This window comes from Nyctereutes procyonoides, unplaced genomic scaffold (genome assembly GCF_905146905.1).
Source record: "Nyctereutes procyonoides isolate TBG_1078 unplaced genomic scaffold, NYPRO_anot_genome, whole genome shotgun sequence".
NCBI classification, from domain to species: Eukaryota; Metazoa; Chordata; class Mammalia; order Carnivora; family Canidae; genus Nyctereutes; species Nyctereutes procyonoides.
This window is the reverse complement of record NW_026575126.1, coordinates 40,178,870-40,203,296: the sequence shown is the minus strand read 5'-3', so window position 1 is coordinate 40,203,296 and position 24,427 is coordinate 40,178,870. Positions and strand designations below refer to the sequence as shown.

The 24,427-nt window shown below is 50.7% G+C and overlaps 1 protein-coding gene across 1 annotated transcript in view; it reads left to right on the top strand.

Moving 5' to 3' along the window:
- TRAP1 (TNF receptor associated protein 1) overlaps nucleotides 1-24,427 on the top strand; it is a 51,295-nt gene that overhangs the window by 20,054 nt on the left and 6,814 nt on the right. Inside the window, exons 2-12 of the mRNA XM_055339674.1 lie at nucleotides 8,457-8,621; nucleotides 9,844-9,926; nucleotides 11,343-11,483; nucleotides 13,558-13,629; nucleotides 14,967-15,127; nucleotides 16,233-16,342; nucleotides 16,882-16,955; nucleotides 17,650-17,805; nucleotides 19,645-19,765; nucleotides 20,785-20,854; nucleotides 23,162-23,309. Coding sequence (XP_055195649.1) covers nucleotides 8,457-8,621; nucleotides 9,844-9,926; nucleotides 11,343-11,483; nucleotides 13,558-13,629; nucleotides 14,967-15,127; nucleotides 16,233-16,342; nucleotides 16,882-16,955; nucleotides 17,650-17,805; nucleotides 19,645-19,765; nucleotides 20,785-20,854; nucleotides 23,162-23,309 — 1,301 coding nt within the window. The remainder of the gene's footprint in view (nucleotides 1-8,456; nucleotides 8,622-9,843; nucleotides 9,927-11,342; nucleotides 11,484-13,557; nucleotides 13,630-14,966; nucleotides 15,128-16,232; nucleotides 16,343-16,881; nucleotides 16,956-17,649; nucleotides 17,806-19,644; nucleotides 19,766-20,784; nucleotides 20,855-23,161; nucleotides 23,310-24,427) is intronic.

Here is a 24,427-nt window from a genome sequence, read left to right as displayed (position 1 = left end):
CCAACATCTGATTCTTCTTGGCACCAGTCTCCATTTATTGACCCTTCTCTCTCTCTCTCTCTCTTTAGTTTTTTCATTTTTGTTTATTTTTAAAGATTTTATTTATTCATGGGAGACACAGAGAGAGAGAGGCAGAGACACAGGCCGAGGGAGAAGCAGGCTCCATGCACGGAGCCCGATGCGGGACTCAATCCTGGGACTCCAGGATCACACCCTGGCCCAAAGGCAGTCACCAAACCACTAAGCCACCCAGGGATCCCCTCTTTTTTTTTTTTTTTTTTAATTCAATTTGCCAACATATAGTATAAAACCCAGTGCTCATCTCATCAAGTGCCCTCCGCAGTCCCCATCACCCAGTTACCCCATCCCCCCACCCATCTTCCCTTCTGCAACCCTTTGTTTCCTAGGAGTCTCTCATGGTTTGTCTCCCTCTCTAATTTTTTTCACTCAGTTCCCCTCCTTTCCCTTATAATCCCTTTCACCATTTCTTATATTCCACGTATGAGTGAAATCATATGATGATTGTCCTTCTCCACTTATTTCACTCAGTATAATACCTTCCATACTTTCTAGTTCCATCTATGTTGAAGCAAATGATGGGTATTTGTCTTTTCCGACGGCTGAGTAATATTCCATTGTGTATACATACCACATCTTTATCCATCATTTGTTGAAGGACATCGTGTCTCCTTCCACTGTTTGGCTATTGTGGACACATTGCTGCTATGAACATTGGGGTGCAGGTGTCCCAGCATTTCACTACATCTGTATTTTTGGGGTAAATACCCAGTAGTGTGATTGCTGGGTCATAGGGTAGCTCTATTTTTAACTTCTTGAACCTCCAGAGCGGCTGTACCAGTTTGCATTCCCACCAATGGTGCAAGAGGGTTCCCCTTTCTCCATGTCCTCTCCAACATTTGTTGTTTCCTGTCTTGTTAATTTTCACCATTCTCACTGGTGTGAGGTGGTATCTCAGTGTGTTTTGATTTATATTTCCCTGATGCCAAGTGATGTGGAGCATTTTTTTTTCATGTGGTTGTTGGCCATGTGTATGTCTTCTTTGGAGAAATGTCTGTTTATTTCTTCTGCCCATTTCATGACTGGATTGTTTCTTGGGTGTTGAGTTTGGTAAGTTCTTTCTTTATAGATCTTGGATACTTGCATTTTATCTGATATGTCATTTGCAGATGTCTTCTCCCATTCTGTAGGTTGTCTTTTAGTTTTGTTGATTGTTTCCTTTGCTGTGCAGAAGCTTTTTATTTTGATTAAGTCCCAATAGTTCATTTTTGCTTTTGTTTCCCTTGCCTTCATAGATGTATCTTGCAAGAAGTTGCTGTGGTCAAGTTCAGAAAGGTTGTCTGCATTCTCCTTTAGGATTCTGATGGATTCTTGTCTCACATTTGGATCTTTCACCATTTTGAGTTTATCTTTGTGTATGGTGCAAGAGAGTGGTCTAGTTTCATTCTTCTGCATGCGGCTGTCCAATTTTCCCAACACCTTTTATTGAAGAGACTGTCCCTTTTCCAGTGGATAGTCTTTCCTGCTTTGTTGAATATTAGTTGACCATAGAATCGAGGGTCTATTTCTGGGTTCTCTATTCTGTTCCATTGATCTATATGGATTGACCCTTCTCTTGAGCAGGGGTCACGCTTTGCTGTTGCTCTGTACATAGAGTAACTTGTTATTACATCCTGGATATTGTGGATGTTACCTTGTGGAGTTTCTTTTTCTTTTTTTTTTTAATATTTTATTTATTTATTCATGAGAGACACACAGAGAGAGAGAAACAGAGACACAGGCAAAGGGAGAAGCAGGCTTCATGCAGGGAGCCCGACATGGGACTCAATCTTGAGTCTCTAGAACCACACGCTGGGCCAAAGGCGGTGCTAAACCGCTGAGCCTCCCGGGCTGCCCCCTTGTGGAGTTTCTTCTTTTGTATTATTCTGAAGAGTAGTTCTTGTTTTAAAGTGGGCTATTAAACGGCTTGGACTCAAGCTGCAAACAGAAGAGTTCGATTCTTTTGTCCTTAATGGGCTGTTTGCACAAGCCCCACACATGCATAGTTCAACTGCTGGGCCACCCAGATGTTCCGAGACTTAGAAGAATTTATTCCCTGAACTCGGAGCTCCCTTTCTCTGAATCTCCGTTCTGGGACACCCCCCGCCCCACACATACCTTTTACCCCCCTCCCTTTTTTTTTTTAAAGATTTTATTTATTTATTCCTGAGAGACACACAGACAGAGCACACGAGCATAGAAGCAGGGAGCCCGATCATGGGACTCAATCCCGGGTCTCCAGGATCAGGCCCTGGGCCAGAGGCAGGCTCTAACCCGCTGAGCCACCCAGGGATCCCTACCTTTCACCTTTTATGGTTACTCTAATCTCTCTGGTTCTTTAGGCCAGAAAAAAGTATACATTGTATATGTGTCAGCCAGCCTCCTTTTGTTGAACCTGCCTCCATTCTGTATTCCCTTCCTCCAAGTGTCAGCTCTCATCCAGAACCTGCTTTTGTCTTTGGTGAGTTCTTCAGAGCCTTTTAGGTGGTCCTTTTTTGTGGTTCCTAAGTTCATGATTGTTACCCACAGGAGGTTATCCACAGGAAGTTTGGTTGGAGGCTGTAACTCTGCTGTACTGGCAGTGGCATTCTGTAGTAAAGACAAAAAGTTAAATTATTCTTATCTCTTCCACATGTGATAAAAAGGGAGACTGTCCATTTGGGATATGTAATCAGGAAAACAGTCTGAACAGTCTACATATTTCTCATGGCTTAAAATACTAAGTGTGTCCATATCTAAAGTACAATACTTAAGATGTCATTATGAAGCAAAACCATAGTAAGAACAGGGACGCCTGGGATCCCTGGGTGGCGCAGCGGTTTGGCGCCTGCATTTGGCCCAGGGCGGGATCCTGGAGACCCAGGATCGAATCCCACATCGGGCTCCCGGTGCATGGAGCCTGCTTCTCCCTCTGCCTATGTCTCTGCGCCTCTCTCTCTTTCTCTCTCTCTCTCTGTGACTATCATAAATAAATAACAATTAAAAAAAAAAAGAACAGGGACGCCTGCGTGGCTCAGTCAGTTAAGCATCCCACACTTTTCTTTTTTTAAAAATTTTATTTATTCATGAGAGAGAGACATAGGCAGTGGGAGAAGTAGGATCCTCAAGGGGAGCCTGATGTGGGACTCAATCCCTGGACTCCGGGATCACACCCTGAGCCAAAGGCAGATGCTCAGTCACTGAGCCACCCGGGTGTCCGGAGCATTCAACTCTTGATTGCAGCTCAGGTCATGATCTCAGGGTTGTGAGATCTGAGCCTCACGTGGGCTTCTTGTTCAGCAGTCTGCTTTTCTTCCTTTTCTTCTCCTTCTGCCCCCACCTCCACCCCTGCTTGTACATGTGCTCTGTCTCTCTAAATAAATAAATAAATAAATAAATAAATAAATAAATAAATAAATATAATAAATAAATAATATAAATAACTTTAAAAGAGACAAACCATAGTAAGAACAATGGCTGATGTAGAGGGGAGATGAGTGATTAAAAAGGAAAGTCCCCAGTGTGTTTTGACTCCTTTACCTTACTTGGCTGACCGTGTAGGCAGTTGCATTTTTAATTCTTGCTTCCTAGTCAGAAATGGCCCTGCCAGACCGCTAACACTGTCTTTTGGCTGATCAGGCTCCCAGATGGACTGTTCTTGAGCATGGTGATGTTTGCAGTGATGCAAACGAGAGCTGCTTTTGCACTAGAGGCCATGGAATATGGAGAAGTACGGGTGCTCTCACCTTCATTTGTTTGATACTAAGAAATACAGACATGTTCTACATGAGCAAAAAGTCAGTAATAGAGGGGGCTTCTGGGTGGCCCAGTTGGTAAAGTGTCCAACTCTTTTTTTTTTTTTTAAGATTTTATTTATTTGAGAAAGAGAGCTCAAGAGAGTGCAAGAGAGCACAAGTGGTGGAGGGAGAAGCAGGCTGCCTCAATCCCAGGACCCTGGGATCATGACCTGAGCCTAAGGTGGCTGCTTAACCAACTGAGCAACCCAGGTGCCCCAGTCGTCCCAACTCTTGATCTCAGCTCAGGTATGGATCTCAGGGTTGAGTTCAAGCCCCACACTGGGCTCCATGCTGGGCATGGAGCCTACTTAAAAAAAAAAAAGAAAAAGAAAAAGAAAAGAAAAAGAAAGAAATGCCACAAGCTGGCTTAGAGCAGCAGTTTGAAATGAGTGGCATAGGAAATAAGTGCTGTGAATTCACAGTAGAGAGAAGCGGTTCCAAAGTGCTGGGGGTGGGAGGACCTCACACTGGACTCTGAAATAGTTTGGGCAGAGAGAGGGATGTGTTTGCAGGCAGAGGAAACAGTATGAGCACTGGCAGGTATGTGTGGGATGTCAGATTCAAACTATTGTTCCCATTTTGTGCCACCCCAAACCACCAAACAGATTAACACGCAGACATTGCCACCAGCCCTGAGGTTTGTGGTTTTTCCTGCAGGGTGTAGAGGAAACATGAGGACAGCTACTGTGCAGATAGTGTGTTTGTATCTGCATCAGGCAGATCGACTGCACTGTTGGTTTATTCTTATAGTCACTGTGGGAAGTTAACTCTCAATCAAATATGCTCTTAATAGTGCTGTTGGTTACAGTTGTCGTGCAGTTATAATGGAAAGTCTGAAAGCCCTGGTTGGAAATATGAATTAGTAATTTTTTCTTTTCCCTAACAAGGAGGACTCCTGTTTCTCCTATTGTGAATAACAAATCGTTCCAAAAAGATCCTACTCAGTGGGGAAAGCAACAGGAATAGGGAAAGTGAGACATGGGGAAACTGTTGAATCTTGGAGTGAGGAAGGCCTTTATCAGTAGGACAAATTTTGGGAGGCTGCTCACCTCGCCTAGCATGGCTGCATCAACTTCATGGAGTCTGAGGCTGCGCTCGGCTCCCGGTGCATGGAGCCTGCTTCTCCCTCTGCCTATGTCTCTGCCTCTCTCTCTCTCTCTCTCTCTCTCTCTCTCTCTGACTATCATAAAAAAAAAGTTTCCAAAATCCTATCTTAAAAAATATATGGATAGGTGCTCAGTCTTGTCTTGCTCGTAGTGAGAGAAATGTAAACAAAAACTATAGCAAATTTTTTTTTTATGATAGTCACAGAGAGAGAGAGAGAGAGAGAGGCAGAGGCAGAGACCTCCACGACCTGTCAATATGACCTTATTTGGAAATGAGGTCTTTGCAGTTGATCAAGTTAAGATGAAGCCGTTAGGGTGGGTCCTGGTTCAGGATGACCATGTCTTTATAAAACAGTGGAATTTGGATACAGAGTCTGATGTGCAAGAGGGAAGATGCCACGTCCAAGCTGAGGGACACCTGAGGCTATGGAATCGAAGAGGACTGAGGGCAGATTCTCCCTCACAGCCTCAGAAGAACCAGCTGTGCTGGCATTCTAGCCTCCAGAACTTTGAGATGGAAAATTTCTGTGATTTCCGCTGCCCAGTCTTTGATGCTCTGCCACAGACCCCTGGACACAGTTCGCAGCCCTTCTAGATAGTCCGTTTCTTGTGGTTTGAATTGTGTGCCTCCAGAAGATATGTTCAGGTCCTACCCCTGGGTACCTGTGAATGTGACCCTATCTGGAAATAGGGTCTTTGCAGATGCAAAAAAAGATGAGAGTGTACCGAATTAGCGGGAGCCCCAAATCCCATGTAACTGGTGTCTGACAGGGAGATCTGGACATAGGGGAGACATGCACGGGGAGGAGGAGACCATGTGACAACAGGGTCAGAGATCGGAGCCAGCCAGGCAGCTGCCGGCAGAGGTGTAGACAAACTTCCTCAGAGCTTCTGGGAGGAACCAGCCCTGCTCACACCTTGATGTTGGACTTCTGCCCTCCAGAACTGTGAGGGGCTAGGTTTCCGCTTTTCGCCACCCAGTGTGTGCCACTTTTCTTCCAGCAGCCCTGTGACATGATCTCCCAAGTTTCTGGTTTATCCTGCCTGTGTTTCTTCTGCACAGAAGAATGGAAACATGCATATCTTTTTGTATCATCTCTTTTTGTCCATAAAGGAGGGTGACATGTGGTAGATAATTCTTTGACGTTTCAGAGCATTATTTAAAATTTTTTTAAAAAATTTTATTTATTCGGGATCCCTGGGTGGCGCAGCGGTTTGGCGCCTGCCTTTGGCCCAGGGCGTGATCCTGGGGACCCGGGATCGAATCCCACGTCGGGCTCCCGGTGCATGGAGCCTGCTTCTCCCTCTGCCTGTGTCTCTGCCTCTCTCTCTCTCTCTCTCTCTCTCTCTCTGTGACTATCATAAATAAATAAAAATTAATTAAAAAAATTAAAAAAAATTTTATTTATTCATGAGACACACAGAGAGACAGAGGCAGAGATATGGGCAGAGGGAGAAGCAGGCCCCGTGCAGGGAGCCCGACGTGGGACTCAATCCCAGGACTCCAGGATCAGGCCCTGGGCTGAAGGTGGCGCTAAACCTTTGAGCCACCCGGGCTCAAAGATTTTATTTGAGGGACGCCTGGGTGGCTCAGTGGTTTGGTGTCTGCCTTCGGCTCAGGGTGTGATCCCGGAACTCCAGGATAAAGTCCCACATCGGGCTCTCTGCATGGAGCCTGCTTCTCCCTCTGCGTGTGTCTCTGCCTCTCTCTGTGTGTCTCTCATGAATAAATAAATAAAATCTTAAAGATTATATTTGAGAGAGAGAGCACAAACGGAGACGGGGTGGGGGGGGGGGAGGGAAAAGCAGACTCCCTGCAGAGCAGAGAGCCTGATGCGGGGCTTTGATCCCAGGATCCTGAGATCTGACCTGAGCCGAAGGCAGACGCTTCCTCAACTGAGCTACCTGGCACATTATTTTAACGGCATAAGACTAGAAACAGTTTAAACATCCATCAGTTGAACACTAAGTACTTACCCATTACAGTGGAATTCCGTTCCTTAAAAAGAATAAGGAGGTCTCTAGACAGAAATGAAATAATCTGTGAGGTGTGTGTTCTTTTCTTATTTAAGTTTTTATATTTTTCAACTATGTGGATAAAGTGAACAATGTAATTAGGCCCAGATTATTATATATTTAGGCTGTTTGAAAATTGAATATTTAAATGTTTTTAAGGTGTTGTGCAAAGGTCATGTTATTTGGAAATCCAGGAATAAGCTTAAAGAAAAGGCAAATTTTTATACCTCATAGGAATGTGGAAGTTGATTGAGTTTTGAAACCTCCAGGTCCTTTCTGGACACTCTGAATCATTCCTTTCTGACTGTGACGTGTGTGGGGCACAGCAGGTGGCTCGCGCGGGTCTAGATTTCCACACTGGGGCAGCGGGGGGCGCTTGGGGTGTCCGGTCTGTCTCCTTGAAAGCCTTGGGCAGTAAGCACCTCTTCTGTTGCGCTAGTCCTGGCCTGGGGCTCTTGGAGACAGGTGAGCGATGCTGTCCCGAGGGGCTGCTGGAGAGTGTGGGTTCCGTCCCGCCGGGTGGACGACGGCTGTCCGCGGAGGACGGTTGTGCAGCGCCAGGCCGCGGGCGGCAGCGCCAAGTCTAGGACCTCTGCCTCCTGCCCTCACACTGGGTTCTCTGTTCACTGCGCTGCGCGCGGAGTGTGACAGTGTGCGTCCCTTTCCTGATTACAAGGTAGAGGAGATCATTTGCTGGCTTTCAGTTTTTATTTTATTTTATTTTTTATTTTTAAATTTTTTTAAATATTCATTTATGCATGAGAGACACACAGAGGCAGAAACATAGGTGGAGGGAGAAACAGACTTCCTGAGGGAAGCCTGATGTGGGACTCGATCCCAGGACCCTGGGATCATGACCTGAGCTGAAGACAGATGCTCAAACGCTGAGCCACCCAGGTGCCCCTGGTTTTCAGTTTTTAAATACACTAATTTTAAAAAATTGACAGTTTTGGACAAAAAGGAAAATAGTCATTGAGGGCTCGTTAGAACGTGTGAGAGTGTTTCGGAGCGTTCATATAAAAATCGGATCCCTCTTAAGGGTATCTTTTTTCCTTCCCCTGTTCATGGTTGTCAGAGGGTAAGGAAGGCTGGCCTGTGTTGCTTTGGGCTCAGAGTAGGGGTGGGGGCTGGGTGTGCCGAGGCCTGTTCGAATTCTGTTGGTTTGTGTAGGATCTGTCCGGGGCCACACATGGGCACTGGTGACAGAGACCTCTGCCCCTTAGTTGGGGTTCATTCTTGGAATTTGATACGTGTGAGGATATGTTACCAGAACGTACACTGCAGTACCCACCGTGTATGGCCCTGCCTCCCTGAGTGCCTGATCTCGTCTGAAGTACCCACCAGCTGCTCAGCGTTCAGTCACTTCCATCTCTCCAGGTGATGTTGGGTCTTTCGAGCAATGGCCTGCCTTAGAGATCGCCACGTTAGTGTTTGCAGGACCCACCAGACGTCTGTTTCCAGTGTCTTACTAAATGTTTGTTCTTCATGTTTGTCTTTCCAGGAAAACCCTTTCTTTGTCCTTGGAGGACCCCGGCCCAGTCCCGGAGCCCCAGGCGAAGCCTTGCGTCAAGCTTCCACACTGGCCGGCTCTTCAGCTCGCAGGCTGCTAAGGACCAGACGGAGGAGCCCTTGCACTCCATCATCAGCAGCACGGAGACCGTTCAGGGTACTGTGTTCTGCCGGCGTAGGCCCACTGCTGGCCTAGGAGGGGAAGTTTCTGAGGCAGAAGCAGTGATTGATAGAGCCGCCCACTTGCTTCAGAAAGGTCTTAGTTGGAGGGAGGGTTCCCCAAAACAAAGCATCCTCCGTTTCCGGCTTGGCAGGGAGCTTCTGACGGCCATCCTGGTGCGTCTTGCCCCCTCTGGTGGTCACCCGTGAGCTTGCGGCCAGCCACCTTCCCTGAGTGGTTGTGATTCATGGCACATCTGCTAATAATCAGGGAAGCAGGATGTAAACCCAGCATTGGCCCTGTCAGTGCAGGACTGCACTCTCAAGCTGTATGTCAACTCAGAAGTCTAGAAAAGCAATCTGGAGCCAGTCCTCAAGTGAGTCTATTTCTGGCTTTCACAGGAGATGACAACATAGTCTTTGATGTTTGGGTCAAGAAGTGAGGTTTTCTTTTCTTTTCTTTTCTTTTCTTTTCTTTCTTTTCTTTTCTTTTCTTTTCTTTTCTTTTCTTTTCTTTTCTTTTCTTTTCCTTTCCTTTCCTTTCCTTTCCTTTCCTTTCCTTTCCTTTCCTTTCCTTTCCTTTCCTTTCTTTCTTTCTTTCTTTCTTTCTTTCTTTCTTTCTTTCTTTCTTTCTTTCTTTCTTTCTTTCTTTCTTTCTTTCTGTGAGGTTTTCTTGTTCATTTGCTATCTAAATAATTTGAAATCCAAATTTGGTTTTGAAGAATAGAACCCAGGGTCTGGTTGTTAGAGCCAGTCGTCTCTCCCCTCCAAGCACCTTGGGAAGTGCTGGCCTGGACAGGCCCTCGAGGTAGCCCATGAGGCGACAGGTCTCAGCGATGGGAAGCAGAGGAGGCTCCCTTTGCCCCTTACTGTGGAGAGAGGGGACCACTGGCTTATTCTCTTCCTCCTGCCTCAGAGCCCCAGTGCCTTGTTCCTTCCTTTTTTTGTTCACTTTCTTTTTTAAGATTTTATTTTTAAGTAATCTCTACATCCCATGTGGGGTTGAACTTGCGGCCCCAAGATCAAGAGTGCAATGTTCCACTCATTCAGCCAGCCAGGCACCCTTTTGTTCACTCTTTTGAAAAAAATGTTTAAAAAAGAAAAGAAAAGAAAAAAATGTTTAAAACTTACTACCTGAAACATTCTCTTGAATGTTGCGTAGCATATTCCATGAAAATAGAAACTGAACTTTATTGGTCGTGTCTGTGATTCATTACCAGGTTCCATTTCCAAACATGAGTTCCAGGCTGAAACAAAGAAGCTTCTGGACATTGTTGCCCGTTCCTTGTACTCAGAAAAAGAGGTGCAGTACCTGTTAATCATTCCTAGTATTAGCGGGGTTTCTTTTTGAGAAAATAATTTTTATGCTCTTCTAAGAAAATGCCAGGTAGTATAAAGCTGTGAGAACACATTAAATTTGGGTAGGTCTGGATCTTAGCTACCAACGAGAGTAATTTTACTAAAATCTGTTTAGGTTTCATGGACAGATAGGCCCAGATGATTCTTTGTGCTAGATTGAGGAGTTAATTTTTGTTAATTTTTGTTGATCATTTAGAATCCCCCCAGAAATGGGCATGGGGTCCTGGGCTTCATTACTGTGGTAGTGGCTGTGAGGAGTGACAGGCTGTGGGAGAAGTCAAGAATAAGTGGTCCATTTCCATGCTCGATATATTTTTTTTTAATTTTCATTTATTTATGATAGAGAGAGAGAGAGGCAGAGACACAGGCAGAGGGAGAAGCAGGCTCTGTGCACCGGGAGCCCGACATGGGACTCGATCCCGGGTCTCCAGGATCGCGCCCTGGGCCAAAGGCAGGCGCCAAACCGCTGCGCCACCCAGGGATCCCTCCATGCTCGATATTGCTAGAATGCAGAGAGGAGTTTTGAGGAAGGGTAAAGCACAATATTCCAAAGTTAAAAGGGAGTTTTTAGGAAGTACTTTCAAAGCTTGTGCTGTTGCATACCATATTCAAGTATCCTGGTGATCTTCAGCTTCTGTTCTCTTGGGGTCACATCACCATACTTCCTCCCTCATGTGGAGGTAGAAGGTCTGTTTGAGGTCAAGGTGCTTCTCCAACGCAGACATGTAGTTGGGCTCTGTGGCCCTTTCCTCCCCTCAACATGGTAGGCCTTCACTACAGGAAGCCATGAAGTCCATCTTCAGGGGGTAGAAGAAACAGTGTCAGGGCATATTCTGACATCCCTGGCCAAGAGTTGAGCCAGAAGCGATGGCACCAGGATCTTAAAGTTCGAGCTGATGTAACAGATTGGCACCTGCTCTGTTTTCAGGTTGGAGCAGCAGGGTTAGAGTTTACTCCTTCAAGCTGTGTCAGGGAGAAGCCTGGGCCTTGAGTCATTTTGGGACCTGTGCTAGAGAAAGCCTCTGGGAAAGTGGGAGGTCTTTAATGGTTAAAACACTGAGTATTAAAAAAAAAAAAAAAAAAGACAAAACCACAGTATTCTTTGACAGTTCTCTCCCAACTTTTTTTTTTTTTTTTTAAAGATTTTACTCATTTATTCATGAGACACACAGAGAGAGAGAGAGGCAGAGACACAGGCAGAGAGAGAAGCGGGCTCCATCCAGGATCAGGCCCTGGGCTGAAGATGGCGCTAAACCACTGAGCCACCTGGGCTACCCTGTCTCCCAACTTTTAACACACACTTCGGGTGCTACTGACCGGTATGTCCCGCGGTGCTAGCGTCGTCTTCCCGCTTCTGTAGGTGTTTATACGGGAGCTGGTCTCCAATGCCAGTGATGCCTTGGAAAAGCTGCGTCACAAGCTGCTGTCTGAAGGCCAGACGCTGCCGGAAATGGAGATCCACTTACAGACGGACGCTGAGAAAGGCACCATCACCATCCAGGTATCCCCTCCTGGGAGTCCTGCCTCGAAGCGCCGACCCTCTTCACACCCGGGGCGGGGGAGCCGGACCAGGTGATGCCCCGCACATTTTCATTATTGACTTGGGTTTTAACTTACTATAAAAATAGCATTATTCAAATAATAATAATAATAATGTTCAATATAGAAAATTTGGAAAACACGGAGAAGAAGCAAATTTAAAATCACCATATTGTTTGGGGATAACACCTGTTACCGCGCTAACATGTATCAGCATAGGGTTTCTGTGTGTTTATTTACCTATCTAAACATTGTTAAATTATGTATTATTTTTAGAATTCTGTCTTTACATTTTTAACTGTATCTATTGTCTCATAACACATATTTCCCTGTGTCATTAAGTATCCTGGGGTACAATTTTTAATCACAGCTCACTGGTTGAATTAATAGTCTTGCTTTAGATGAAGCAATACTTAACGGCTGTTGTAACCTTTTGAAAATATTAAGATCAGAAAGAAAGGCAAATGTGGGGGGCTTACCAAGCAGTGGTTCTGAGGGACACAATGTTGCCAAGCAGCTGCTTTAGAGCCCTGGGTGAGGTGGGCGGATGTGCTTCAGGGGTCACTGAGCAGATGTTTCTGACCTGGAGTTTCCTGCCTCCAGCAAGGGAACTGGGTTTGGCCACCCAGGACGGTGCTAGAGGGGGGCCCTTGTGCTCTCTTGTCACTCATTCCGTCTGGTCTGTGTGTGTGCGCCTTTATGCAGTGATTTTAAGAAGCTTTTACTGAGGTGAGATTTACATACAGTAAAATTCAGGTTCAAGTGCACACGGCTTGGTAACGTGATGCCATCGTGATTTCCTCACCCCAGATCCCTTCCTAGCCTCTGTCAACCACTCATGTGCTCTCTGCCCTTTCAGGTTTGTATTTTCTAGAATCTGTAGGAACAGAGTTTGACTTCTCGCACTTGGCAGAGTGCTGTGAGATCCATCCCTGGTGCAGCACGTAGCCGTAGCTCGTAGCCGTAGTTCATTCTGTTTCTCCCAGAGAAGTATTCTGCTGTACGTGCACAGCACACTTTGTCGTCCGCTCGCCAAGTGATACGGGCTTGGGGTGTTACGAATAAAGCGTTGGGGACATGTCTTTTCATTCCTCGGGTAAATGCCCAGGAGTGGGACTGCTGGCTCAAGGAGAGAGTCTATAACTTTGGGAGCTGCCCAGCTGCCTGCAGTGGCCGCATCTGGAAGGTCCCCCGCTGCATCCTCGCTAGCACTGGTTGGTTACTGTCAGCGCCTGTCTCAGTGTGGGTTTAGTGTGCATTTCCCTAACGATTAACGGTCGGTACTGAGCATCTTGTCGTGGACTTGCCATTTCTGTATCTTCCTTGTGAAATGTCTGGATTTTGGGTTTATTTTCAATCAGGTTGTTTGTTGCTCTTTTTTTATTGAGTGGTGAGATGTCTTTATATTATATATTTTGGGTATAAGTTCCTTATTAGATATACTTTGCCAATATTTTTTCCCCAGTCTTTGGTTTGCCTTTTTATTTTCTTGGTGGTTTTTGAAAAAGAAAGGTTTTAATTGCATTAAAGTCTAGTTTATTTTATCACTTGCTCTGTGTTTCTTGCTTTTTAGCAGCCTGAGATATCTCTGCCCCTCCCACAGTCAGACTTTCCCATTTTCTTGCAGAGGTTCTGCAGTCTCGCTCGTCCTCTGGGTCTGATCTGTTGGGGGCCTGGTGTGTGTGTGTGGGGGGCTGGGGTTGAATGAGGTTTTAGCCCCGTGTCTTTTCCTTTTCTCTGTCAAGTTTTCCTGGAACCTTTGTCAAAGCTCAGGGGATGCAGTCTGCGCAGCTGTGTTTCTGGACCCTCTTCTGTCTCCTGGCTCTTTCTGTGTCTGCCTGCTAGTAGGGTTTGTTCTTGTGCAGCCTGACCCCCAAGGCTAGAGCCCATCTCTCTAGTGACCTGTGCTATGACTTCTCGGGGTCCCACCTGATAGGTGTAACTAATAGCCACTTGTGCCCCAGGGCCGTCCACCCGCCTATCTGTCCCAGCCCCCCAGGTTCTGGCTTCAGAGCTCAGCCTGCCTCTCTCCTCAGGACACTGGCATTGGGATGACACAAGAAGAGCTGGTATCCAACCTGGGAACGATTGCCAGGTCGGGGTCAAAGGTAAGCCCCCCACTGCCTCTTCCTCAGCTGCGGCAGCTGCTGCCCCTGGGGTTCGAGGGTCTCTCCTCGAGGCTGCCCCAACCAGAGGGGCCACGGCCCGGCAGGCTCTGCTGCCAGCTTCAGTAGGAGCGTTCTTGGGCATCAGCTTCATTAGCGCTGAGAGCGCCTTACAACATGGTTTCCTGGCCATCACGAAGACCTCTGAGGTGATTTTTCTTTCCTATAGACGAAGAGATGGAAATCAGTCCTTTGCCCGTAGCTAGAAATCAGCCAACCCTAGGCTCAAAGCCTTTCCGGGAGAGTCTGGAATGCACCCTTCTGCCTTCCATGTTGCTCCCTCGCTCAGTGATGGCTTGAGGCAGAGGGGCCCCGGCAGGGGTCAACCTCCTTCCTCTCCATCCTCAGCACTGTTCACAAGAATGGGTCACATTTGCAGATGGGTGGCTTTGTGGGGAGGCGGCACCCTGGGGGCTGTGGCTGCCATGTGACCCCAAGGGGGTGGTCATGGGGCCTCTGCCAGTAGCGCCTGTGCCAGCCCGAGTCGCAGGCTGCTGGTCCTTGGCTCCTGGTGTGCCTGTCCTTGGATTTGTGGGCCTAAGTGGTGCCTAAAACGGTACTTGACAAACATGCTTGAGATAGTCTAATTGTTGTTCCAGAATGATTGCAGAAATTCTACTTTTAAGGAAAGTTGGTGCCGTCACATAGAGTAGCCACCAGCTACACGTGTGCCTGTTGGAATTTAAGTTAAGTTCCTCGGGCACACCAGCCCCAGTTCAAGTGCTCAGTAGCCAAGTGCAATCCGCGGCCACCATATTGGGCCACATAGAACACTTCTGTCACCACGGACGGCGTCACAGCAATGAATATGTGCATTTTGTTTCATTTTTAATCTTAGGAACTTTGATAAACATAAGTTATAAAAATTAAGTGCCTCCTGAAACAGTATCAAACCTGAATTTGGCATGTACCATTTCCTCATGAAGCTTCACGTCTAGGAGACATCAGAAGACACATTTAGGAGCCCTTGCCCCCAACTCTGGAGGGTCAGTCCTTTCTGTGCCCTGCCCGCTCAGACACCCGTACCCCCCCCCCCCCCGGGAGTGTGGCCCGCAGCAGGCCCGCAGCCGACAGGCTGGCTTGTGGCCTCTGAGTCAAATACAGACCCAGTCTGCACGTTGCCCCGCTGGGGCTCTCCGTGAAAAACCACTTACCATGATCATCTTGAGGATTAAGGGTGATCTCCACCTGTGCTAGAGGAGCGGACACAGGCAGTCACAAACGTCCATTCTCCCTGGGGAAGGGGCCGCCCTCCCTCTGACCAGCCTTCGCCACTGCAGGCCTTTCTGGATGCACTGCAGAACCAGGCGGAGGCCAGCAGCAAGATCATCGGCCAGTTTGGAGTGGGTTTCTACTCTGCTTTCATGGTGGCTGACAGAGTGGAAGTGTATTCCCGCTCAGCGGCCCCGGACAGCCCTGGTTACCAGTGGCTCTCCGACGGGTGAGTGAGAGCGGGCCTCGTGTCCCACACGGGGAGCGCCCCGGGGCCACCATGGCCACGCGAACCTGATGTGCGCTTTGGGAGTCAGCTGAAGTGTTCCTCTTTGCTTGGAAAGTTCGAGTGTCCCGAAGGCCCTCCTGGGATTTTCTGTGGAGCCTGAACCTCACGCTGTGGGGAACCTCCAGGTGGCCCGTGCCGTCTGTCCCTGCGGTGTGTGCTCTGGAGTGTGGTCTGTGCCAGGCGGGGCTCCTTTGTGAATGGCTGACCTTAGGGTGGGCAGTCACCAGGCGGCAGCCTCACTGAACTGTTCTGTGGGAGCTCACTGCTGATTCCTTCCCATCTGGGACTTCCTGGGTTTGGCTCATGGGTCTGGCTGCGCCACCCCGACAGTTGCCTCTTAAAGGTGCTTGTTCCACAGCCTGCGTGGGGGTCATGTCTCACAGGCTCGTTAGGGGGCATTCGGGAGGCTCTCGAGCCTGTATTTGAGGAGAATGGTACCTTGGCTAAACGGAAGCACGTACTTAACAGTGGGTCCCAAACCTTCATCTCTGAATCCTTTCCCGATGGAGTCTCCTGTCTTAGGTGGAGGCCTGGGGGTGCACACGAGCGGCCATGCTGGACGGATCCCAGCCTGGCTCCCTCGGTCAGAACTGCGCTTTCTGTTTAATGCAGAGAAGGGGGTGTTCACAGGAAATGAGCCAGGGTTTGACGAGGCACCTTCTGGGGGCACATCCCCCTCTGGTACTTTGGAAACAGTGTCTCTGCCTGGCCTCCACCAAAGGTCCAGAAACGGGGGAGAGGGGGCTAGCTCGGGTTAGAGGCGTCCTCCACACATCTCCCCTGCCCAGTGTCTCATGGCATTGAGGCCACCTCGGGTGACCCGAGAGCCCGTGATAGGGAGACCCCACCCGCTGTGCGGTGGCCATGCTCCCTGATGGAGACACAGCAGCTGGGGGTTCAGCAGGGCTCAGAAATGGTAGCGCTCAGGCTTGTCTTTGGTGTTGGTTTGGGCCCTGCCTGCCACAGTCCCAGGAGGAGTGACCGTACAGGCGGCGTGGGAGCCATCGGCTTCACTGTGTGTCACTCTCCCTTTCCTACCTCCTAGCTCTGGGGTGTTTGAAATCGCTGAAGCCTCAGGAGTGAGAACTGGGACCAAAATCATCATCCACCTCAAGTCAGACAGCAGGGAGTTTGCCAGCGAGGCCCGGGTTCGAGGTGAGGGGGAGCCGAGGCCGCTGGGGGTGTCAGTGCCGGGGCTTAGGGCGCTTCTCAGCTTGGTTGCCTGGGCCTGCTGGCGCGGTCAGGCATTGTTCTGCCTTCCGCCCTCGTCCCTGCACGCGGTGCTTCTGCTGTTGTGCCCCCCCCCGCCATGAGGTGCTTCCTACCTGGCCTGAACCCCGCTTCCCCAAAACCAGAGCGGGGGCTTCCACACGGTGCTCTTCTCATGGTGTCTGAATGCCGAGTGCTTCCAGGGTTCACCATTAACCCATGAAACCATATTTGTGCCCCCAAGAAGGGGGCCTCTCGGTGACCTGGGCCTCGAGAGAACTGGTTCTCGTGGGGGTTGTGGTCACTCTGTAGGTAGGACAGTGTCCCTGCCGTGGCCTGGCTTCCCACACGTGAAACAGCTGGCACGGGGTCGTCCCAGCGTGCTCTATCAGCCCTGCAGCCACTTTTGTATCTTGAAGCTTCCTGTATTCATTGTTGGTGTGGGTTTTTTTTGTTTTGTTTTTTTTTTTTTTTGTCTTTTCAAGATGTAGTGACAAAGTACAGTAACTTCGTCAGCTTCCCCTTGTATCTTAACGGAAGGCGCATCAGCACCTTGCAGGTGAGACCCTCAGATGGTGTGGGGACCGGGTGGTGGCCAGAGATGGGGCTGGGTGGCGTGGTCACAGCCCCGGCATAGGCCATCCTGTCCATGTGCGCCATGTGCAGTTCAGTGGTCCTCGGTGTGTTCACAGGGTCAGGCCACCATCCCCACAGTATGTTCTAGAACATTCTCTCCCCCAAAAGGGGGACTGCATTAGCAGTCACTCCCCATCTCCTCCCATAGCCCTTGACGCTTCACGTCAATGGAATCAAACATTGGCCTGTGTCTAGCTTCTCACCATAGTAGTTCTAGGGTCATCCATGTTGGAGCCGGTGTCAGCCCTCTGTTCCTTTTTATGGCTGAGTCACATCCCGCGGCTAGACCGTGTTTCTTCATCTGTTCACTTGTTGATGTATTTGTGATGTTGTACAGACAGGTGCAGATCCTCTGTGCTGATGTTCCCTGGCATCCTGCACTGCGGAGGGGACCCTTGTTCTAGAGCCTCTTGTGTGTCTTTGTGGGACACCCTCCTCCCCATGTTGGAGTGGGTGGGGCTGGAGATGGAGACAAGGGCTTGCACCTGGGCCCACCACCTTGGTCTGTCTCACAGGGCCAGTCCTTGGGTCATCCTGGGGCCACAGGCTCCAGCAGCCCGGCTCTGCACAGTTGGGAGGACGTGTCTCACTGTGTCCCCACGTGTTTCCGCTTCTAGGCTGTCTGGATGATGGACCCCAAGGATGTGGGCGAGTGGCAGCACGAGGAATTCTACCGCTTTGTGGCTCAGGCCCACGACAAGCCCCGCTACACCCTGCACTACAGGACGGATGCACCTCTCAACATCCGTAGCATCTTCTATGTGCCAGAAATGGTGAGTCTTGGCAGGTGCAGGGTGGGGGCTCCCTGGGGCGGGAGCCTTGCCCCATGGCCACAGCGTTTCCCAGCATTGGCTATACTTGCCCTGAACAGTGACAGGTGAGCACAGACATCACAAAAATTAATTCTGTAGCCTTAGAGTCAAAGCAAAGTCCATGCCAGTGGGTAGGTGAGCACAGGGTTTTATTTATTTATTTATTTTTTAAATTTTTATTTATTTATGATAGTTACAGAGAGAGAGAGAGAGAGAGAGAGAGAGAGAGGCAGAGACATAGGCAGAGGGAGAAGCAGGCTCCATGCACCGGGAGCCCGACGTGGGATTCGATCCTGGGCCTCCAGGATCGCGCCCTGGGCCAAAGGCAGGCGCTAAACCGCTGCGCCACCCAGGGATCCCGAGCACAGGGTTTTAAAGTTGGTGGAGGACTTCATGTGCCGTCTTGGAGTAGAACGGATATGTCTGGCCGTGTGGCCCCGGGCTGTGTGGACCCCTGTGGAGACCCTCAGAGCGGCATGGGGGTGGCCTTTGCATGCGGACACACCACTGAGCTATGGGCTCCACGGGGTTCCGATGAGTTGGTGGGTGCTCCGTACTTGTGCTCGGCCCCTGAGACCCCTGGCTCATAGGAGCGTGGTGAACACTGACGAATCCTGTGACAGAGAAACCTGCTCTGGGTTTGGAAGAGGTTCCTGGCTTTTTTTGACTGCCGCCCTCACAGTGCCTCATGGCCTCCCGTTTTGGAAAGCGCCGTGAAGCCCTCACTACTGAGTTCTGCAGACCAGCAGCGCCGGCGTGTCCTGGCACTTGTTAGGATTGCAGAATCCGGGGATCCCTGGGTGGCTCAGCAGTTTGGCGCCTGCCTTTGGCCCAGGGCGCGATCCTGGAGTCCGGGATCGAGTTCCACGTCGGGCTCCTGGCATGGAGCCTGCTTCTCCTTCCTCCTGTGTCTCTGTCTCTGTTTGTCTGTCTGTCTCTCTCTCTCGGTCTATCGTAAATAAATGAATCTTAAAAAAAAAAAAAAAAAAAGGATTGCAGAATCCCAGCATCCCCAAGAGCCCCTGAATCAGAGTCTTCATTTCAGCAGATTCCAGTGTGATGTGCATGCGGGACACAGGTTTAGAGCAGGGTTTGGGTCCAGTTGTGACTAGTTTGGGCTTCTCGGGCCACGCACATCCTGGAGCCCTGCTGCTGTAGCGTGGAAGTCCATAAACTGCAGATGAGCCCGGCTGTGTGCTAGGAGACTTCATTAGATCCTACAGTTTGGATTTCACGTATTTTTCACATATCATGAAATAGTCTTTGTTTTCTTTCTCAACTATTTAAAAGTTGACAAGCCGTGGGACGCCCCAGAGGCTCAGTTGCTTAAGTGTCGGACTCTTGGTTTTGGCTCAGGGTGGTGGGATCGAGTTCCATGTCAGGTTTTGCACTCAATAGAGAATCTGCTTGAGATTCTCTGTCTCCATCTTCCTCTCTTTTTCTCCTCTCCTATAAATAATTTTTTAAAAGAGATAAAAATAAAAGTGAATAAGTCGTTCAGCGGCTGCACCAGCCAGGTGATGGGCTGGATTTGGCCTGTGGGCTGTTTATTACTTGGTGGCCTTTGGCTCCTAGCGGGTTTGGCTCTATTCACAGGGACGTGCAAGCTGTTAATGTCCTGCAGGGGGAATGGGTTGGGGGGGGCTGCAGCAGCCCAGGGAAAGCCCACACCCTGCTCCCCCTGCTGAGAGCGTGTAGGGCTCCTCCCTGGGCTTAGAGCTTCTCTCTTCCTCTGGCACAGGCTCCGTGGGAAGGGGTGGTCCTCAGAGCTCCCTGACGCTGCTCTCTCCTTGCCCCCAGAAACCATCCATGTTCGATGTGAGCCGGGAGTTGGGCTCCAGCATCGCGCTGTACAGCCGCAAGGTCCTCATCCAGACCAAGACCACCGACATCCTGCCCAAGTGGCTGCGCTTCATTCGAGGTACAGCACTGATGTCTGTGCTCTGCCTTGTGGGCCGAAGCCCTCAGCCCTGGGACTGCGTGGCTCCGTGTGAGGCCAGGGGTGCTGACTCCGGGAGAAGGTGCTCGTCTGCCGTGGGTGCAGGGTCGGGGTGAGCGGCTGCAGCTGCTTGCTGGGCAAGCTGGCCGGGCTCAGAGCGCCGCATGAAGCTGCTCAGTGCCACCCAGGGAGCTTCCTACCTCCAGCCGCCTCGTCTGGGTACAGGGCCGGACGACAGGACTCGCTTAAATTGAATTCTTTTTAAGTGTTTAACTGTTTTATGTGAGTTTCAGGTTTATGTATGAATTGTCTTCAAGTTAAGTGAGATTATAGCTTTATTTATTTTTTTATTTTTTATTTTTTTTAGATTATAGCTTTAAAAAGTATTCAGCGCTGGGCAGCCTGGGTGGCTCAGTCGTTTAGCGCCGCCTTCAGCTCGGGGCGTGGTCCTGGAGACCCAGGGTCTAGTCCCACATCGGGCTCCCTGCATGCCTGCTTCTCCCTCTGCCTCTCTTTCTGTCTGTCTCTCGCTCTTTCTCTCTCTGTGTGTGTCTCATGAATAAATTAAAAAAAAAAAAAGTATTCAGCACCTAAGCCTCCATATCACTTTAGCCTACAAAGTGCAGGGGTGTCCACGATATATTCGTGATTCTGAACATAAAATCCAGGGAGTGGTTTCAGAGTGTCAGACCGAGGCTGGAATCAGCAGCTGTCCCTTATCACAGTTCCTTGGCCTCGACAGCGTTTCTTCTGATCATGTTGGTGTGACCTGGGCTGTGTGCACGAGCTCTGGGGCATCAGCAGCACCTGGAGTGTCAGGTGGTGTTGCTCCACGGGGCCTCCCCACTGTGTCCTCACCAGTTTGCTGTCACCCACGCATGGTCTAACTTGGTGTTGGGCAGGGAGGAAGAAGAGGCCCGGTGGGGAGGTGGGGGCGTGTGCAGTGAGGCTGGGCAGAGCCACGGGTGCTGCAAGGGTCCTGACGGCCCTGTCTCACTCAGGCGTGGTGGACAGCGAGGACATCCCCCTGAACCTCAGCCGGGAGCTCCTGCAGGAGAGCGCACTGATCAGGTGAGCCGCGAAGGGACCGGCGGCGCCTGCAGGAGGCGAGCGCCCTGGGAGCCTGAAGGGGTGGAGAGGGGGGTGAGGCTGCGGCAGGACCCCGCCTGGGAGGCCGTGTGCGGGGAGACTCGGGCTTGCTGGCACAGAGGTGGAGGAGGCAAAGGAAGATGACCCCAGGAGGGATCTGACCTTGACCTTGGTCCTGAGGTCACTGGTGGCGTGAAGGTGGCCCTCCTTTGGAAAGGTCACTTGGGAATCCCTATGGGCTGAAGTGGCTGCATTGCTCAGCCCCTGCCCGATTACCAAGTGCCGGCGCCCACCCAGGGCTGAGCGCAGCCTGTCCCACATAGCCCGTGTGGTCTTTGGAGGGGGCGTCACTAGATTCCTGCGTCGTTGTTGCACAAGCAGGTGCAGACAGGTGGTGCCAGCCAGTGAGCATGCCCGAGCTTGGCCCGTGCCGCCGTGTAGGAGCAGCCCCATGACTGCCACCTGGCACGTGGGGCCTGACCTGTGACTCGGCCCGTTCCCGGGATGTTCGCCAGACGCTTGACTAAGGGGGCATCTCCCAGTCCTCTCTGTATCGAGTCAGTCTTTCCCCTTGTAATTAATGCGTCACACGGCGGGGAGCAGGGGGGGTGGTGCAGCTGTGTGAACAGCATGTTGCTTCATCAAACAAGATTTTATTTGAGAGCGCGTGCGCACAAGCACGGCGAGCAGCAGAGGTGGAGGGAGAAGCAGTCTCCTCGCTGACCAGGGAGCTTGACATGGGGCTCGATCCCAGGACCCTGAGGTCATGACCTGAGCCGACGGCAGAGGCTTCACCGGCCGAGCCCCCCGGGCGTCCCGTTTCATTACACTTCCAGTGTGTTCGTTGTAGTATGGGTTCATTTATTAATACCAAACATTTATTTATAGGTACTGATTTCCCATTTTATTCATGTATTCTAATCTGTTACTGTCATTATGTACCTGATGCCCCCACGGCCTCCAGTTGAGCCAGCAGGAGAGGCTCCCCCAGACGGGCCCCTGTGCCCTTTGGCGTGCTCCCGCCTTGTCCTGGGCAGCCTCGCTTTGGGTGCACGACGCTCCAGGCTCCCTTGTTTTGCCTCCGACCTGTCCTGACCCTGGCACCACTCACTCCGTGAACGTGCTCTGCCTTCTCAGACTGGAGTGTGATGCTGGGAAGCCGAGGTCTGGGCCCCGAGGACGCTATGGCCTTTTCGTGGCCCTTCTCCCAGACCCTGTTAGGAGTGAGGATGTAGGAGGGGTGTCTGCTGATGTGTGTGCATCTACGTTCTCCAAGGCCTGGTTACCACTCAGCACCCCCAAGGCGTCCTGGTTGCCCCCTCTGTGCGAGCTCCCTTTGACAGTGCGCCGTGCGCCTCATCCTTACCCTGCTGAGCTTTGGCAGTCCCCGCCGTGGAATCCATTCACCGTGGCCACTGCCCTCCCCTTGTGCTGATGCCCCCGGCACCTCCTGGACTCTGACACCACGCAGTAGGCTGGACACTGCCCTTAGGGGTCCTTGGCTCTGACCCTTCCTCCAAACCAGGCTGCGTGGTCACCCTCCTGGGGCTCAGTGTCCCCCGTGGCCTCTCTGGCTGAGGGACTGAGGCATTTGGGATAGGAGCGGGCGGGGGGCGGCGCTTAGGTGAACGGGAGACTGCCCTGCACTGTTATAGAAACACACGGGAATTTTGTTTTTTTAAGAGAAAGGTAAGATATTAGGAAGAAATTAAGAGTACACTTAATTCCAATAATGAAGCTGCTCATACTTTTATGCAACACCTTGATCCCCCAAAAGTCCCAAGTTTTGCAAAACTGTGCCCATTGCGAACGCGGGGTCAGCCCCAGCTATAGCGCACGCTGGTGTTGACTGCTGATCCCCACAGAGCCCACAGTGCAGCCGGGTGGAGGGGCAGTCTGGGCACACGCCGCACGCACCCTGTGGCTTAGCCGTGTCGAGACTTCTGTCCACAAGGGCCGTTAGCCAACGTGGTGGTTGATGGCCAGGTAGCTTTTTCCGCTCCTGAACCTGGTTTTCCTCATTCAGCGTGGGGGCTGTTGTAACATCCCTGCTCTGTGTGTCCCTGTCCAAAGCCGGGGCCTGTGTCCCCGAGTGTGATCTGCCTTGGAACTGCCCCTCTTCCCCCCGCCGCCTGTGGAGGCACAGCCTCTGTTCCAAGCCCGTCTCATTAAAATGGCGTGTCATTTTCACTTTTTTTGATTATTACTGGGAATTAATGTTTTTCATACTCTTCTGACCTTTCGTATTTCACAGAAGTTGCTCGTGATAAATGCATTTCTCTTCTGTAGGAAACTCCGGGACCTTCTACAGCAGAGGCTAATAAAATTCTTCATTGACCAGAGTAAAAAAGATGCCAAAAAATATGCCAAGTTTTTTGAAGATTATGGCTTGTTCATGAGGGAGGGCATTGTGACCACTGCTGAGCAGGAGGTCAAGGTGGGTCTGGAGGGTCTGGGTTTTAGGGCTTTTGGGCTGCTACGGGCTGTGGAGGAATCTCGTAGGGGCCAGAAACCTGGGCTTCCCAGGACGTGACTGGCACAGCTGGACACTGCGCAGGGGTCAGGAAACACAGCATCTGCTCCAGGCCTCTCGGATGCAGCAGGCCTGGTGCCGCTTCTCGGAGTGTCCTGACCATGGCCTGCAGCGCCGAGCTCTTCCTGGCCTGGTGTAGAAGGCAGTGGGTGCGCAAGTCTCCTCCCTCTGGCATTCAGGGCGCTCTGGAGATGATGGAAGGCGGGGGACAGGGCAACGTGCCTCGCTCTTGGGGAGGACAGGGCAGGTGCACTTGTGTACGGTCAGGACGTGTTCACCGTGTGATGGGTGAAAATTCTGTGTGCTATTCCCGGGGTGGGAGTTCAGTTCAATTACTTTAAAATGATAGGATCATCTCAAACATTTTTTGGCCAGTTTTAAGTTGTCATGTAATTCACATACCATAAAGTTCACTCTTTTAAAGTGAACAGCTCAGTGGCCCTTCATAGGGATTCACAAGTTGTACTAGTATGACCGTCCTGTTCCAGAACATTCTCATCCCCCTAGAAAGACACCTGTGCCCAGTAACCTGGGATTGGGACTTCATTTTCTGCACCAGAACAGCAGTGAGGAAGGACATCAACGAGTGTCTGGGGCTCCCCAGGGGGTTCAGACCGAGGGCCCTGGCCCGGGGCCTTCCTTGCTGCTGGCTGGCCCCAGACTCCTGGTGTGCAGGCCTGTCTCAGTTTCCACGTGCTGTCAGTTCCGTGTTTCTAGCCGACAGCAGCGAGGTGGCGATGTGTCCCCATCGTGCCGTTTCATCGGGACATCTCTGGACAGGCTCTGGTCTTTCCTGCGTCCCCCTCTCCCTGCACATGTGCTAGCCGAGGAGAAGTCCGTGGTGTGGGGACGAGGTGCAGTTTGTCTCAAGTCACACCTGGGCTGGTGGCATCAGCCACCCAGGCCCCAGCTTGTTGCTTGTTGGTCCTTGGCAGGCAGCTCCCACAGTGAGAGGCTAGGACACCAGCCGGCAGGTTGGCTTCAGCCAACAGGACCCCCCTTCAGTGTCATTTGTACCCCAC